At 39.6% G+C, this 19,070-nt stretch overlaps 1 protein-coding gene across 36 annotated transcripts in view; it reads left to right on the forward strand.

The window, feature by feature from the left end:
* PAM (peptidylglycine alpha-amidating monooxygenase) overlaps positions 1–19,070 on the forward strand; it is a 174,168-nt gene that overhangs the window by 37,916 nt on the left and 117,182 nt on the right. For 33 of the 36 annotated variants that reach the window (XM_081503669.1, XM_081503664.1, XM_081503668.1 and 30 more), the window contains exons 3-4: positions 4,663–4,720; positions 17,353–17,440. In XM_081503669.1, coding sequence (XP_081359795.1) covers positions 4,663–4,720; positions 17,353–17,440 — 146 coding nt within the window. Of the gene's footprint in view, positions 1–4,602; positions 4,721–17,326; positions 17,441–19,070 lie in introns of all 36 variants that reach the window. The other 3 variants (XM_081503674.1, XM_081503675.1, XM_081503680.1) reach the window with 3 other exon arrangements.

Below are 19,070 nucleotides of genomic sequence, written 5' to 3' on the forward strand. Positions count from 1 at the left end.
TGACTATGATGGCTACTCCATTTCTTCTAAGGGATTCCAGCCCACAGTAGTAGATATAATGGTCATCTGCATTAAATTCACCCATTCCAGTCCATCTTAGTTCGCTGATTCCTAGAATGTCGATGTTCACTCTTGCTGTCTCCTGTTTGACCACTTCCAATTTGCCCTGATTCATGGACCTAACACTCCAGGTTCCTATGCAATATTGCTCTTTACAGCATCGAATCTTGCTTCTATCACCCGTCCCATCCACAACTGGGTGTTGTTTTTGCTTTGGCTCCATCCCTTCATTCTTTCTGTAGTTATTTCTTCACTGATTGCAGTAGCATATTGGGCACCTACTGACCTGGGGAGTTCATCTTTCAGTGTCCTATCTTTTTGCCTTTTCATAGTGTTCATGGGGTTCTCAAGGCAAGAATAGTGAAGTGGTTTGCCATTCCCTTCTCCAGTGGACCACATTCTGTCAGACCTCTCCACCATGACCCCTCCATCTTGGGTGGCCCCACAAGGCATGGCTTAGGTTCATTGAGTTAGACAAGGCTGTGGTCCATGTGATCACTGCAGATGGTGACTGCAGCCATGAAATTAAAAGATACTTGCTCCTTAGAAGGAAAGTTATGACCAACCTAGATAGCATATTAACAAGCAGAGACATTACTTTGCCAACAAAGGTCCGTCTAGTCAAGGCTATGGTTTTTCCAGTGGTCATGTATGGATGTGAGAGTTGAACTATAAAGAAAGCTGAGCACTGAAGAACTGATGCTTTTGAAGTGTGGTGTTGAAGAAGACTCTTGAGAGTCCCTTGGACTGCAAGGAGATCCAACCATTCCATCCTAAAGGAGATCAGTCCTGGGTGTTCATTGGAAGGACTGATGTTGAAGCTGAAACTCCAATACTTTGGCCACTTGATGGGAAGAGCTGGCTCATTGGAAAAGACCCAGATGCTGGGAAAGATTGAGGGCAAGAAGAGAAGGGGATGACAGAGGATGAGATGGCTGGATGGCATCATCGACTCAATGGACATGGGTTTGGGTGGACTCAAGGAATTGGTGACGGACAGGGAGGCCTGGCGTGCTGCAGTTCACGGGGTCACAAAGAGTTGGACATGACTGAGCGACTGAACTGAACTGATGATAAGGATGATACGAGCAACAATTACATGTGGTTCTCATCCATTCTGAGTATAAATAGTAGTTTTGTTTATTCTGTATCAGTCCATCCTGAAGGAAATCAGTCCTGAATATTCATTGGAAGGACTGATGCTGAAGCTGAAACTCCAATACTTTAATCACTTGATGCGAAGAGCTGACTCATTTGGAAACACCCTGATGCTGGGAAAGATTGAAGGCAGAAGGAGAAGGGGATGACAGAGGATGAGATGGTTGGATGACATCACCGACCCAACGGACATGAGTTTCAGCAAGCTCTGGGAGTTGGTGATGGACAGGGAGACCTGGTGTGCTGCAGTCCATGGGGTCGCAAAGAGTTGGACATGACTGAGTGACTGTACTGAACTGAACTGACTGAACCATTATTAGTTACATATAATTAGTTAGTTTTTTAGTTTTTTGTTTTTAATCGAAAGAACCAACTTGCTGAATTTGACATACCTATCTACGCCCATAACTTGTCTATTCCAAAAACAACTTGAGAGTGGCTTATAATAAAATCAAAGGTAAAATAAAACCCCCATATTAGAAGTACAAATTTAAAAGAACTTCTCTTTGGTTTGCTTTTCATTGCAACCTTTGGTTCCTTTCTTGTTATAAGTGTTTACTTAGCAACTTTAAATTTACTCTTGATTGGTATTGGCTTCTAAGTCATTGATTGTTCGTATCGCTTTGAGTGACCTGTGGTGTGTAAGACACTCTGCTTGTGTTCAGATCCCAGCTTCTTCACTCGTTAATGCACATGGTCACTGGTTAAAGTGGGAAGGATAGTTTGTTTGGTTTTTTTTTTCAGTAAAAAACTATTGCAAATAAGGACGGAGGTCCAGCGTGAGTTGAGTTCAACTTCGCTGAAATGAAAAGCAGGAGGCCTTGTTTTAAAGGCTGGGAAAGGCACTGAGGGGGGTGAGGTGGTTAGTCCAGGGGACTAGGCCATCTGGATTTGTTGATTGGCACTTCTCCAGAGGAAAAGCAAACTGGTCCGATCTTTCTGACAGGAGGCAGTGATGTAAATAATTAGAGCAAGGCAGCCACTGGCCGAGAACTAGGGCAGAATTATCTCCTTGATGTGAGAAGACAGTTCTGGGTGGAAGATTTACAGTGCAGAGAGGCAGAGGAAAGATTTACAATCGCCAGCCTCCTAAAGTAACTGCAGTAAGAGGGGTTCAGGAGACGATCTGCATACTGCCAGGTTTTGGCTAGAATGATTGGTAAAGTTACCTAGACCTTGGTTTGCCTCATCTGTGAAATGAGGGTGATAGTAGTACTTGTATCGTGGGAATATGTGTTAAGGATCGAAGGAGTTATACTGTACATGTGAAGTGCTTCGAGCAGTGCTTGCTCATAGTAAGCTCTCAGCAGATGCTAGTTACTACTCCTGCTATCTTTAAAGGAGGATCTCTGTATCGTATTAGGGCTTCCCAGGTGACACTTGTGGTGAAGAATACACCTGCCAATGCAGCGGACCTGGGTTTGATCCCTGGGTCGGGAAGATCCCCTGGAGGAGGAAATTGCAACCCACTTCAGTATTCTTGCCTGGAAAAATCCCATGGACAGAAGAGCTCTGGCGGGCTGTAGTCCATGGGGTCACACAGAGTCAGAAAGAGCTGAGCACGCATGCACACACATACATATCATATTGGATTGTTTTTGTTATTAAATATTGTAATACATATAAAACATTGAGAACCATGCCTGACACATCATCAGAATTCAGTAACTGTTGGCTGGAAGTAGTGTTAGTAGCAGCAGTAGCTGTGTGTGTGTGTTAGTTGCTCAGTCGCGTCCTCCTCTTTGCAATCCCGTGGACTGTAGTCCACCAGGCTCCTCTGTGCATGGAATTCTCCAGGCAAGAATACTGGAGTGGGTTGCCATTCCTTTCTCCAGGGGATCTTCCCAACCCAGGGATCGAACCCAGGTCTCCCACATTGCGGACAGATTCTTTACTGTCTGAGCCACCAGGAAAGCCCACAACAGCAGCGATGGTAGCCACTAATACCTTTCAGTCCTGAAATACTCATAGCTCAGGATGATCAAATAGAAGGGAATCTTGAATTTATTACTATTTCTGTTAGAACAGAACAGGTCTGTTTTGTAACATTAGTAATTCAGAGATAGGATAATATTCACGAGTAATCTTGTATGTGATTGTAAGACCTTTAAGCATTATTAATATTTTGCTAGTATATTTCTTAAGTTTTGGCTACCGAGGCTACATCTCCAGCATTTATGTGACTTAACCTTCTTGCTGTGCATCCTTCAACATCTCCCAGCCTGTTTCCTTCTAACCAAAATAAAAGTGAACCTAATTAATTATAAAGTCTGTTAAGAAATGAAGCAGTTTGTTCAAATAGAAGAAATAGTGTATACAAAAGTAAACCTAATTAATTATAAAGTCTGTTAAGAAATGAAGCAGTTTGTTCCAATAGAAGAAATAGTGTATACAAAAGTAATGATAAAGACTGAATCATATTTCTGTTATTTTTCTAATTTTAAGATATTTCTTTGATGTGTATTTGAATCTCCTTGCAACACAGAAGTGAAAAAAGAGGTTCAAATTTCACAATTGTGGTGCTGACCAGTAGGTTTAAAGAAACTCAGATGATCTCTGTCCATGTTTGTGGAGTCTGTTGATTCCAACACTGTGCAGTAATAATCCATAGAGTATGAATTGTTAAATGGATTCAGTCTCTGTTTGTATTGGGTATATTACCAGTCACAGCATATACTGCACTGCATATGGATTTTCATTAAGAAAGTGTAATGCATAGATCAACAGATCCCCATTATCCTTAATTTGCAGTTTTTATCAATAAAATCTTGTTGTCAGTATATTTAATAGTGGAAAATAGCAACTTAGATAGACTGATAACTGGAAAAGAAATAATAATTTGAATTAATGTTGATTTTTCTTCAATGCTCTCCATAAAAATTTGAAAGGGAGAACAACCAAATATATGTATTAAAACCACCCTTTATTCATTGTGTCTTTGAAAATAATATTTTAATTCTGTTAAATTAATAATTTAATAAAGTAATTGTGGAAATAAAATATTTAATTATGCATATAGCAAAGATGGTCAAAACTAACTCCTACATTTTAAAATCAAATGCATTGAAATATTTTACTCTGTCTGTAGAAGTGTTTAAAATGTTGCCTTTTAACTGTGACGGTACTAGAAATATTACTCATGAATTTATTTTAATAAGTAGGATTTAGCATTGTTTTATAAATAGGGTTATATATGGGATTTTGTAAATAGAATTTTATGAATGGGATTTAGCATCGTTTAGAAGAGAGTCATAGAAAAATGTTTAGAGTACCTAAGTTCTAGACTTAGCCCTTGCATTCCTCCGGCACCCACCATTTGGCAGATAACTTCACCTCACTGGACCAGTAATCCTTTTTCAGTCATAGAGCCCATGCTTTTACAAGTTATTTCTTCTTTATTAGCAGCAGTTTAATCTGAATTTTGTGTCTTTCTTTCGTTCACAGTCTGATACGTACTTCTGCATGTCAGTGCGTTTGCCAGTGGATGAGGAAGCCTTCGTGAGTAAGTATCAGTTGGATGGTGCAGAGGGGTGGGTCGTGGAAGGAAAGCCAGCTATTTGAAATCAGTGAAAGCTGCTCTTTGATGGTTATAAGCGCGTTAATCTTCTACTGTCAGTTTCTGAAGCGCATTTATAATGCCTAATGCAGAAACTCTGCTAGTGAGCCACTGAGAGACAAGATCACACACTATATCTGGAGAGACTCATGAGTCACGGTAGTTAAGGGGTTGCATGCAGATGTCGATGGCTGCCAATACCATGTGGCCCATTTATAGACAATTGGCTTTCTGTCTGTGGCTGGATGCTTCATTCTGCTCCACTCAACGGACCCTGTATTTACCTGCTGGTTCATGCTATAAATCGACTGCTCTTAGACTCAGCATTGGGGGATGTGAGATTTTACCTGACAGGTGGATGGGTAGGAAGAGATGGAAGAAGTAGAGAATACGAGGAGAAAGGAAGAGAATGAGGGAGGGAGGAAGGAGGACAGACTCCATTGTCTGTCGAGTAAGAGGACACTTAAATGACAGCTTCTTCCCCAGCTGAGCCTTTCAATCAGATGGGAAATATGACAAAGCACCATCTGTTTTCATCTGGGTAGTTTTAATTTAAGCATCCTTTATGACAGACTTTCAACTGTTTGGGGAAGATGTGTGATAGGCAAATTATTCATGGATTTCCACCCCCCCTTCCCTTACTTTTCTGATTTGAGAAGTTGATTTTGAAGAGAAAGTGATGCTAATGAAAGTTTATGGTGCCTTGAAACTAACCTTCAAGTGAGCCGTCTGAAATGGCGATCATGTGAATCACAAAATGTGTATAGTAGCCTTGGGGCCATTGGAGGATGAACTTTCATGAGGCATTCTTCACAGAAAAATATATTACAGGTCTTCAAAGCCAGAACAGTGTGCATCGGGTTTTTTTCACACATTGTGGTGGCAATCACAACAGAAAATACAGCCTGTATCAACATTCTCTAAACAAAACTTGCTCCACAGTTAATTCCTAGAAATAAGTCAGACCTTGGAAAGCTAAGCGTTGCCTGACTGACATTCCTTTGTGTAATCATTGAATATTATTAGGAAAAAAGTTAGAAAGTTGGTGCTTCCCGATCCTGAACTTTAAAAGGGACGAAAGTAATTGTTAAGTTTCTAATTGTCATGCTTTGAGTAACACTAAAAGTGGTTTAGGATATAAATTCATAATTAAAGTACTAACAATAAAGCTTTCCTCAATCATATCCACATATTTGACAGCCTAGGAGAAAATAATGTTTGCTAATAAAAAGAAACTGTACCTGAAGTTTTTATTTACTAATTTTACATTTTCTTTGTCCGAGTTCGGGGCAGGCTTGATTGCTCCTGTTTTTGAAGAGAATGCCACGCTACACACCTGTGTAAATATGGTAGTCATGTTTTAGAGCAGTATAACGGGTCTCACATTAATAGGTTCCTGGTTTGTTTCTGGAGGCAGTGGTAAATGATGTCAGAGCTGGTGACTCGAAGACCTATAAATATATATCCTGGAATGTGTTATTGCTCTCCTAATAAAAATGTGTTTACTTTCACGTAACTTAAAGTTGAAAGTACAAGTCAGTATACTCAGTCAAGAAAAATATTCACAGGAAACACATAAAGGGCTGTATTAGAACCAGTGTATTAAACGTCTGTCTGTTTTTCTTAGGCAACTTAAAGGATCTTATAAGAATTATAACTACCGGGTTGGCCAAAAAGTTCATTCAGGTTTTTCCATCAGGTGTTAACGAAAAACCCAAATGAACTTTTTGGCCAACACAATATCTTCAGTATTTCTGCTTTATTGCTGGGAGGACTGCATGAAGACTAAACATTTTGTCACCTGTTCAAAACATGATTATCTTCAGTGTTAATCCTTTAATTTACCACCCCCAGGGGATTTAGGGTTGCCATTGTTTATATAATTCAGCAACCACAGAAGTTTAGGTGTAGGCAAAATAGAACTGGAAAGCTGAAAACCAAAGAGAAGTACCAAACAATTATGTATATATTTGCATGTGTAATCTCATTAATTCTCAGGACAACACTGTCAGCTGTCCTGTTTTTATAGAGAAACGGAGATAGGAGCATCTGTGTCTGTGGTTTAATCAGGTCCTAGGACAATAGTGGTCTTATTAAAGGAATTCTTGTTCCTAGAGTCAACCCACCACCAGCCATCATTTACTGAGGACTTGCCAGACACTAAGATACTGAAAACTAAGCATATTTAAGCTATTTTACAGAAAGAGAAGCAAAAGGTCAGAGAGGTTAAGGAACATGCCCAAGCTTTTTACTACTGTGTGTGTGCTGCTTACCTGTATGCCATTTAAATCATAACAGAGTAGGTGTGGGGTGATACACAGGGAATAAAGGGGAGAAGTTATCAGGTGGATAGAAGGAGCTGAAATACAGCAGAAGCGCATCACTGTCTTCCTCACACGAGAAACAAGTATTCCGTAATTCCTTCCTGGGAACACTCTGGGCAGTTCTGCAAAAAAGGTAAACTGCAAACTGTCTTACAAAATAAAACCCAATACACATGAAGATGTAAACATTTGCAGAAGGAAAAGGGCTTGGATATACAGATTATATGTTGGAAGGATAGTTGTACATAATGTATCCTAATTCCCAAAGTGAAAGGTATACTTGTGGGGTAACCAAGGCTTTTCCATGAATGAAACTTTGGCCTTTTTGTGGGTTGTCTGAAATTCTGGGTCTCAGGGCACCTTATCATAAGATTAAATGTGGTTGAAAATGAAGATTTAGTGAAGATCTATAAAACTTTGTTCATTTAAGACACTTTTAAAAAATATTTTATATTTATATATTTAATATATTTATATTTATATTTTTATATTTCTATGTTATATATTTAAAATATTTTAAAATATGAAATAATTTTGTATTTAAAATTTTTTATATTTATATATTATATATATATATTATATTTTGTTTTCATTGTTTGTGCTGTAAAAATTTTTGAATGCTACAGGGCAGGAATAGAGACACAGACGTGGATAATGGGCTTGTGGACACAGCAGGGGAAGGAGAGGGTGGGACAAGCTGGGAGAGCAGCCTTGCCATGTATACATGATGATCGTGTGTAAAACAGGCAGCCAGTGGGGAGCTGCCGTGTAACACAGGGAGCCCACCCAGTGCTCTGTGATGACCTGGAGGGTGGGATGGGGGGAGGTGTGTGCGAGGGAGCCTCAAAAGGGAGGGTTTGTATGTAGACATATAGCTGATTCATGTTGTATGACAGAAACTAACACCTAATTATAAAGCAATTATAGTCCAATAAAAATATAATTAAAAAAAATTTAAAAGCCAGCAGGTATGGTAAGGACTCAGAAACTGCTTGCCTAATACATGAGTGGATACTAAAATAAAGTGTTTTGTTTGCGCCTTTTCTAAGGCAATATATTGAATAGTAGACCGTTTACTCTTTTGTCTTAAATTGTACTTGTTTGGATAATAAGGGAATAATTGTGTTTTTTTATTTTAAGAAAAACCGCTTGTTCATAAATCAGCAAATTTTTTAAATCCTATATTGAGCTAGCCCTGGGGATGTGATATGTTACAAATTCAAGGAAATCACAGCCTGGCAGGATTCTAGGAGACAAGAATACAAATGTTACAACATAGGAAAAGGACTTTCTCCCTTGCTTTTCAAATTTCTGAAGAAATGTACAAAAGGCAGACTGTTTATGAGCACTAAAACAAACTCTTTTGACAGGTAAAACCCAAAATTACATTTGAGTAATTTTTACTTTTGGCTTTATGTCTGTGTGACTAATTGTGTAACATGTAAATAAACATATTTCTTAATTTTGAAAGGATGCCATCACAGTTGTCATGGAATTTTATGTGCATATGCCTGTATATATATACATATAAGCCTATCCAACATGCTTGATGTGTTTATATGTTGGCATTGAATTATTGAATATGAATAAAGGTAGGTGTTTGAGAAAATACTTTAATGAAGATAAGTATAATTTTTATATTTTAAACAAAATCATAGCTTCCCCTAGAACATTGCTTTTGTTTTTTTTAATAAAGAGCCACAGAATTGGAATGGGTTAGGGTATGAGAAAATCTACATTTGACCACTGAACTGTGATGCTGTCTAAAAGCCGTTTTATAGACACTCAGAAGAATTGACTCTGACAGCAGCCCACTCGGCCAAGAAATTTGACTGTCATCTTCATCCACTTGCTTTCCCTCACATGGATGACCAGTAAATGAAGGTGTTTTTCCTTAGTGAATGATGGCAGGTCCCTATCTATCAAACTGCACTATACAAATGAGATAGAAGCGTTGAACTTAGACAAAAATTCATCTAATGATGCATTGCTTTTCGTTTTCTTGGGCTTTTCTGTTGAATGTAGAGCACTGCAGAATTGTACTGTTAGATTCGAATATTTCCAAATGTGAGCTTTCTTAAACAAAGCACGTTAAGGTGATATTGGGGTACTTCAAAAACTGCGGGCACGGTCTAATGTTGATCGTGTTTATGGGTCAGCTACATAGTCTGACTGTAAAGACCCAAGGTTTGGCAGGGTACAGTGCTCATTCACCCATGTTTTATGGCCTCGACACAATAAATATTGAGTAGGAGGGTGTGTGTGTGAGTGTCTGTCCCCATGCGATTCCTCTGTCACCTTTCTGCTTCCAATTAGTTGACTACACATGCCCTTCCTTCTCTCTTCACCAAGGGTTTTCTCCAGCATGAATAATTTAGTCTCTGTCTTTGACATGACCATTGGGTACCTTTCAGCAGGCACCCTCGGAGGCTATTCTAGGTTCTTAGTGAAAGCTACTTGGAGAGAGCTGAAATAGCGCAAATAAGATGCAGTGTGCTGGAGGTCTGTGATGAGTGGATAAAATCTCATTCTCTTGCTCCTCATCATGAATGAGAAACTGTTGCTATATACTCTGTCTCAGCATATTTCTTGAATGTCTTCTATCATTGGTCACCCAAATACCTGCGTCTCCAACATGACAACCCCCAAACTTCCAGAGTTTTGTCAGGTAAAAAAGAAGAGGAGTAGGAACCATTTCATTATATTTTATGAAACTGAGAGTTAGAAATGTCTTCAATTTGATGCATCTAGAGGTCTCCAAAAAGTAACTGACAGGTTGACAAAGCTGTTTTAATGCTGTAATGTCAAAATGCCACCCCTCCACACTCCCCGGAAAATGGCAAATTCTTAAAGCCCAGGGTTGAATCAGGTTTGCTGTGTAAAACGTCCTTCAGTGTCTGCGGGTTCTTGGCATTTTGACAGTCGTTCGGAAGTAGCCATTTCAGCTATTGCAGTGGGGACAATTTCAGTGGCCAACTCGAAGAAGACCAATGTGAACTATTTCAGTCAGAAAAAAAAAAATCTCATGAGAGAGATGGAAAGGTTTGATCTGGATCTGGGAAGACGGTCTGTGTGGATCTGCAGAGGGAGGAGAATGTTCTAGCTGCCAACCATATGAGCACTAAATTTTAGGAGCATACTGGGCACACACGTGAGCCTCACCTCTTGCAGGCTGCATGGCCATGGGCGGTCACTCAGCCTGTCTTTGCTCCAGCCTCATCTGTTAAGGGAGGAAGGACCAGACTCATAGGGCCGTTGTGAACAGTAAGTGAGCCATGCACAAGGTAGAGAGTGAAAGTATTAGTTGCTCAGTCGTGTCCTACTCTTTGCAACTCCATGGATGTGAGAGTTGGACTATAAAGAAAGCTGAGCACCGAAGAATTGATGCTTTTGAACTGTGGTGTTGGAGGAGACTCTTGAGAGCCCCTTGGACTGCAAGGAGATCCAACCAGTCCATCCTAAAGGAAATCAGTCCTGAATATTCATTGGAAGGACTGATGCTGAAGCTGAAACTCCAGTACTTTGGCCACCTGATGCGAAGAGCTGACTTACTTGAAAAGACTCTGACGCTGGGAAAGATTGAAGGCAGGAGGAGAAGGGGACAACAGAGGATGAGTTGATTGGATGGCGTCACCAACTCGATGGACATGAGTTTGAGTAAACTCCGGGAGTTGGTGATGGACCGGGAGGCCTGGTGTGCTGCAGTCCGTGGGGTCGCAAAGAGTTGGACACAACTGAGAAACTGAACTGAACTGAACTGGAGTGTAGCCCATCAGGCTTCTCTGTCCATAGGATTTCCCAGGCAAGAACACTGGAGTGGTTTGCCATTCCAGTCTCTGGGGGATCTTCCCAACCCATTGATCAAACCCAGGTCTCCTGCATTGCAAGGATTCTTTACTGTCTGAGCCACCAGTGAAGCCCTCAGGGTAAGCCTTCAGTCAGGGTTAGTGGGTATGGTTACTAGGTGAGAAGGGCAGCCAGTGAGAGCTCAGACTGGATGTTGGAGGTTGTCTTGCTGGAATCATGGCAGGGTGTCAGAGACCGCTGCAAGATTCTGCAAAGGCAGTAAGGGGACTGTGGGTTTGCTTTTCTGGGAAATTAGTAGGGGGATGTTATGGAGATGACATTACAAAAACAGGACTTAATGAAGCTTGTGCTGTTTTATCTTGCATAGCCTGACTGATAAAGTCTTATTTATTGATTGTTTAGTTGGTTCTGGCATATACCAGAAAGTTTCCTTTTAAAAGGTATATCATCTAGAAGTTTAATTCTTTTGGGGGCTGAAATTCCTTTATTCGGTGGTAAGGATTGTTTCACTTGAAATTTGCACTCGGTTTATAGGCTCACTCAGGTGTCTTACTTCTTGGTTAATTTAGCAACAGTAGCTTAAAGTCCTCATAAAACACATTAAGGATTCTTTCTGAATTGTACATCATGGTCCAAGCTAGCGAGAGCTAATGACAACTTTTCTATTAAACTTTCTGATTAAAAATGTTCAAGCAGAGGTCTTTATTTTAGTGTAGAATTGCTTTATGGTTTGGGGGAAGTTGGCAGGCGATAATATAATATGCCATTGCTGTGGGTTTTCAGCAAAAAGCTGCCAAATGGACTCTGCTGCTGTGTGCTTTACAACTGTCTGAACCTTTCTCGCCCAACCGCAAGATTATGAACATTAAAGCTGATCATATCCTACACTTAAATTACCATTTTTGCGTTATCTTCAGTTACTATGAATGGTTCTTGAAGTATAATCTTTATTTTTTTTGGAAAGCAAATGTTTATGGGAATGATATTAAGGACCAGGAATTTTAATTATGACAACTTTTGTACATTATTGTTTCTTGAACCTTATGTCTATTTTCTCAATATTGAAAATGGCTTGAAAGCAGTAGGATTATTAGAAAACTGACTCTATCACAGACGTGAATCACCAGGGGCCCCGTTTGTATGCTTGCTTCAGACCTGAGCCCTAAAATGATTTTAGGTGATACAGCTAATTTTGTCTGATGTAATATAGCATTCCAGTGATCTCAGTGATTAAATCAGTGATCTGATTTAATAAAACAATTCTAAAGGGTCAACTGATTTTTGCCTTCGAAAGCTTTCATAAATTTGTTTTAAAAGAAATCTTGGTTTTACTGTTTACCCTGTACATTTGAAAGAGCTAGATAATCCGAGTTAACTAAAATAAGTTAACTAAACTCTTGAGGATGCTCACATAATAGAACATAGTCAGCCACTAAAAGTGTTGACTGTTGTCGGGATCACCTCTCATTCACATGTGAAATTTTGCAAAGATACACTTGCCTGGAATGGCCTCTGTAGATTCAAATAAGATACTGATGGGGTAAGAGGCAGGGCTGATCTAGGGTTGACCATGAGCACCTTTGTTTTAAATCAGCTTCATAGGGTAATTCTAAAGCATAGCACTAGCTGAAAAGTATTGCTGACAAGAAGTGTTTAATAGCATGTAGAGAGATCCACAGTAAGTGACATAAGCTGTTTACTGTGTATAATATGATTCTACTGGGAGGAAAAAAGAAACAAAGTTAACAGTTTTCTCTGATGATATATACAGGCAATACTTCAGGAATGCCTAATCTCTGGAGATTCAAACTTGCATTTGCAAGTCAGTTCTTCTTTATTTAACAGGTTAATTATCCCTGTCTGTAGTATTTCTTAGACATGGATAAGTAGAGTCCCTTGGACTGCAAAGAGATCAAACCAGTCCATCCTAAAGGAAATCAGTCCTCAATGTTCATTGGAAGGGCTGATGCTGAAGCTGAAACTCCAATACTGTGGCCACCTGATGCGAAGGACTGACTCAGTGGAAGAGACCGTGATGCTGGGAAAGATTGAGGGCAGGAGGAGAAGGGGACGAGAGAGGATGAGATGGTTGGATGGCATCACCGACTCAATGGACATGAGTTTGAATAAACTCTGGGAGTTGGTGACGGACAGGGAGGCCTGGCGTGTTGCAGTCCGTGGGGTCGCGGAGAGTTGAACACGACTGAGCAATTGAACTGACTGACTGACTGATAGTATTTCTTTACTGCCTTCCTTTGCTCCCGTTTCCAGTGGCATTTCCAGTGGGGAAGGTTGTATATGTACATAGTTATCTCCTAAATTGCAAATTGCTCCACTTGGCTATGTGGGTTCTTTGAAATGTTTCCACGTCCTGACTCTGGCAGATACATCAAAATTTGACATGCAGACCTGGATATCCTCTTTGGAAAGGAAAAATGGAGAGAAAGCCAAATACTAGATGAAATTCTCTCCTACATCACATTTTTAGAAAATGTTATGGCCCTGATTGTAGTCTGATGTTAGCTAGAAGAGGCCATAAATCCTGAATGAGCTCATGGAGTTAGAACAAATTTTGCTTAGAACTCCAGAAAATAGGCCTAGTTCTCTCTCTGCTCGGGATGTTGCCCACACATGTACTTTCAAGTCTTTCATTTCAGATGGCATTATTCTCCCAGAAATCCTCCAGCCTATGCACTTTCAGTATCATCACATTTCCTTTAATTGATGTTCTTGAGTCACTATTTCTGGAGGCTTAGGCCTTCGAACGTATTTGTTTTCTAACCCTTACTGACACTCCCTTGCCTGTAAAATTTTCCCTGGTCTTATCCATCAGGCAATCTGAACTGCTAACACCTGCTGGGACTGAAGAACCACTTCCACTTAAGCAGCTGTCATCTTATTATTGAGTTAGAAGAGTCAGTGGCACTTTTAATCTCATCGGGTATAATCTTCCCTTGCGTTCGCACAAGGCTGTGTTTTTGCCCGTTTGTCACCATCTCAGGGCTGCCTTTGTTTATTCTGCCTGTAAGAATCGCACACTTAAAGGTGCAGTTGTTTTCATTATCATCCTCTACCTCTCTTTCCCTTGGATCCTTTATTTCTTTCGGTGTATATTCAGAGGAAAAGAAAGAAGGGGGAATTTAAGGTATGATTTTTAACTGTTTTTCCATAGTCTTATTTTATGCAGTATTGAAATCTCTAGCATAGTTGTCTGTGTATCCTGTGCTCATGGACCTTATTCTTATTCCCTTGCGGTGGGGGGTCTTCTTTTGCAAAGTCAGGCGTAATAAGCAGGAGTGGTACAAACCCAGGAAATGAACCTGTCAGCCTGATCTTTTCCCAGTTGACTTCTGCCCAGTACTTCCAGCAGGCCCTTCAGTGAAATTGTCCAACTCTTGCTTTATTTTTGCTCTGTTTTATGGCATCTACTGTTTGGTTTAGATTTACACCCTGATATGCCATTCCTTTTGCTGGACGTGTGTTTCATTTCAACTTGGAGTGAATTTTACTTTGAGTTTTAATTATATGAATAGTTTGACAGTATATTCTTTCTTCAGGAGATGAGGAAGATGGCTAGTTGTTTGTTTTCACTCTGTACCAATAATTTACTTGGCATTTAAATTAGATCTTGAGTTTCTGGAGAATGTATGAGTCAGTGAGAATCAGTTTTTATGAGAGGAAACTCTGAGGGATTTTCTTTTACTAGCACTTAAAGATATTGATTTGTTTCTCATAGAAACTGAAATTAAACAGATATCTAGTAAGAGTTCAATGTGGAACAAATGAGTGGTTCTGAAAATATGTCAGAGAAGAAAAAAAATCAGAAAATGGCTAGAGAAGTTGTACTTTGAATAACGTTTGCCCTTTACAAAGGACAACAAGAACATCCTCTTGCATAAGCAGGGGCCCGTGCAAAACTCTTGGCTTTCCTTGCTAATGAAAAGCTGCAGAGCCTGTGTGTTGTCTTCATGATCTTTTCTTCTCCCAGCAGGTCTCTTCTCTGTCCCTACCTGAATCTTTTGCTTAATATTTCATTTTATAAATTTAAAGATAACCCACTCTTCTTCCAAAGAGGTTTTTGCTTTGTTTCACAACATTACACACACCACATTAACATAAGAAAAAACACTGTTAGGCTCTCCTGCACAGATCCTAACAGCTCAGATCTTTCCCTAAAACTATCCTGAACCTTTTCTGTGGTTCCTACTGTCACCTCTGGTGCTTTTGTTTATCCCCGTGGCTTCAGGGTTCAATTTTTGAGTGATTTCCAAATATGTAATTCTCTGACCTCTTCCTTGAATAAGAAACATGTAATTCCAACCTTCTACTGAATCATTCCACCTGAAGTTTTAGCTGAGACCTCGAATTCACATTGTTTTTCATCTAACAATATAATCCTTGATAAAATGCATGTGGCCATGTTGGTTTATTACCAAAATTCCCAGAATGATTCTGTCATAAGGAAATCTATTTGTATAATCCACCCACAACCAAAGAATCTAAGGGGTGGGAACCATGTGATCATCTATATAGATTCTGAAAAAGCAGAGCAGTCAGCCTCTTGTTTGACCACCCATCACAGACGGCATGAAAGGGAAAGTGAAAGTGAAGTCACTCAGTCGTGTCCGACTCTTTGCGACCCCGTGGACTGTAGCCCACCAGGCTCCTCTCTGTCCATGGGATTTTCCAGGCAAGAATATTGGAGTGGGCTGCCATTTCCTTCTCCAGGGGATCTTCCCAACCCAGGGATCGAACCCAGGTCTCCCGCATTGCAGGCAGCGCTTTAACTTCTGAGCCACCAGGGAAGCCCACAGACGGCATAAGGATAGATATTGAAAAAAAACAAACCAACAGTGGGAGATAGACTAAAAAGTTATAGTAACCCATAGAATAATAGCAATCATTTGATAAAAATTAATATAAAATAACAAACCGCATCACATACCAAAATAAATGTAAGGTGAGTAAAAGACAAAGGCCAGGTATTCCCCAAGGCTTTTTAAATTTGCCTCCTTGGAGGAGTGATCCCCTGGGAGAATTCTGGAAGGGAGGAAAACCCTGCACTCAGCTGGAGAGTGAGCCTATAGAGGTAGAATCCCTCTTCCGTTTCTCTTGTTAATTTAGGCTTGCTGGTGATATGATTTCCTGTGATTTGTGTGAACTGTTGTAATTTCTAATTGCTTCTTTCCTTCCACAATATATTCCATTTCCTAGGCTTGCTGTATTCTTTGGTAATAGAAAACACAGCCTCAGGTGATATCATGTCCATCTCCCAGCTGTCCTGTCTCTGTTGTCTTTCTAAATAGTGGTATGAAAATCTGAAGATGTGACTTTTAGACTGTAAATTCTTATTTTTAGGGCGGTGAGTGAAAGGCTGTTTATTTCCCAGGGAAGTTGTGAGTCAGGGTGGCTCACGGTAGCACCTTGTGTTTCCCAATCAAGCACACTATGCCTGTCATTGTGCTCTGGCTGATGTAGAACATCTTTTATTTTATAAATATACATGTCTCTGATACAGGTTTCCACAGCAAGTGGTTTTTTATTAATTTCATAAGGTAGATAAAAAGAGCTAGAAGATGCAGCTTTGCACACACGCAAGACTGTTTAGCATTTGTATCTGTAAAGATGACTTGAAAACTGCCCAGTAGGGCAGCATTTTGAATGTGGATGAAAGGGGAGGGATAAGCCAACCCCAAACCAGGAAAGAACTCATGCTGGACACTGGCCATACTAAATGACTTATCCCTGATTTCTCTGTTTTAGCTCAGAACTGACTTGTTTATTTCAATGGCCTTCAACTGCTGTTCTTGGGACGAGATGAGACATACCATTGTGTAGTTTTCAATACACAACGCTTTAACAAGTGCACGGTGTTCATCCTGGACATTTTTATTCTTCTGTATTTTTGGAAAGATATATTTTGCCACTTGTCTTTTCCAGTAACTTGTTTGTCCATGTCACAGTCCGGTGACTACTGTTATTTTAAGGTGGTAATAAATCTGTGTTGTGAATCCTTTTGCTTATGCTTTGACTGCTCACTGTTTCAGTGCAGTGTGTGCAGTGCTGAATGGTACTCAGAACTTTACCAAAATCTGGAAGGAAATACATTGTGAATATGCAGCAGCCTGGAGCTTTCATTTTGTACCCACACAATCTCTCATCACTTTAAAAGAGAGCTTTAATAAGTGCGTGTGGGTGTATATATAGTTTCAGCATCTTGTTTTCTCTCTTGTTAACTAATAGTTTACTATCCTACTAGATTAAATTATCAAATCATGTTCATCTTAAGGAATAAATAATGTGTATAACCAGAGTATTCTCTCATAAGAGCATCAAAACATCTGTATTAGACAGCTATTCAAAATATTGAATGCTGGGGTCTCTTGTGACACTTGTACACAGAAGTATAACTTATATTCAGGATCATGTATCATTTTCTCTTAACAGTTGACTTCAAACCCCGTGCCAGCATGGATACTGTCCATCATATGTTACTGTTTGGATGCAATATGCCAGCGTCCACTGGAAATTACTGGTAAGGGATGGGTTCATAGTACAAAGGGGTGTAGAAAATGTATTTTTTGTTAGTACAAAGTGCATCTTTGCAAATATTTTGCAGCTGATTAATAAATAGGCAGAATATTTCTTTTTTAGAAAAGAGTTGTTCCTTTGCATCTCATGGTTACTGTGGTTTGATTTTCACAGTTGTTCAGTCTGCTGTGGCACACCCATCAGTCTTTTGTCACTGACTTAATGAATATATGCTCGTTGTCAGAGATAGCATGTCAAGGTGGAGACAGCTTGCAGAGAAAGACTGAAACCAAGATGATGGATACCCTGATGTTTATTTTTTTAAGTTCGTGATTCAACCCAAAGAGAACCCTGGATCTGTTCGTTGAGTCCTCTTCTCCCATTTGCTGTGCTAGGTGGCCTGAATACACCGTTTAAAATGAAAATGAAAATTTTGGATAATGTCTCTTCAACGAGGTATTACCCTGCTTCATAGATGAGGAGTCTGAAGCTCAAAGAGTGGGTGACTTGCACGAGATAACACAACTGGTTGGTGTCACACCAGGACTGAACCCTGGGTTGTCTGGTTCCAAATCCAAAGTTATTTCTGTTGTACCACACTGCCTCCCATTTATTCAAGTAACTGTTGCAGCTTTAGAATCTATTTTAATCACTGCGGTGAATCTTAATATCATGTCATGAACAATCAATAAGCATCTATTAAATGTCTGTTATATGCCAGCACTGCAGCAGGTGCTGGCGGATGTTCTCGGATAAACAGATATATTTTCTGCCCCCAGAAGCTTACAGCATAATTGTGGTGAGATCTTCCCTTTCATTTTATCCTCTGGGAGTTCATGAAGATCAGTGATCTTTGAAAACAGCCGTACATTTTAAGCCTCATATTTTGCACCTCTAGCCAGAATCACTGTTACGTATTTAACAGACCAGAATGACTGGTGTGTCCTGCTTTGCATTGAGGGACCGTTTTGTGCTCCTGCCCCTGCATAGTCACGGAGACTGATAGACCCTTCTCTGCTTATCCTAATACTTATCAGGCTGATTCGAGGCACACAGCAACTGCTTTCTAGTCACTTTTATCATAAACAATTGTAATATGTATTTGGAACTGTTAAAAGCACAGGGCAATTAGTGGAAATCTTCCTGGACCAAGTACCATCAAAGCATTTGTTAATAGGCTTAAGTTATTTGAGGAAAGGGGCGCATCACATAGGAAGCCAGCTCACTTGACTGTGTGTATGGAAAAATGGAGTCAGCAAATCACAGTTAATACCCTTTGACATCAACATTCCAGATTTTGCTCTTTAGTAAATTTTTGTAAATAAAATCCTGGGGATTAAAAGATTATTCTGTGACAGCTTTTTCTGAATCTTATTCAGCAAATAATATATTTTGGTTTTTATGTTTTAAAAATATTTCTTGTGAAATAAGCGATATTTACCTTTGAATTAGAATTAGTGAAAATAGCTAGATGGCATGTAAGCTTTTGAAATCTGCTTTAGCTTCACTGTAATTCAAGAGAATGAGTGAAAAAATAAAACAGCACTTATATGTTATCATGGCTTTAATTATTAAGAAAAATTATATAAAATGAACTAAGCCTGGTTCACCATTTTCATGTTTAGGGAATATCA

The sequence above is a fragment of the Giraffa tippelskirchi genome, chromosome 6 (assembly GCF_054371585.1).
Source record: "Giraffa tippelskirchi isolate mGirTip1 chromosome 6, T2T-mGirTip1v1.2.pri, whole genome shotgun sequence".
In the NCBI taxonomy this organism is placed as follows: domain Eukaryota; kingdom Metazoa; phylum Chordata; class Mammalia; order Artiodactyla; family Giraffidae; genus Giraffa; species Giraffa tippelskirchi.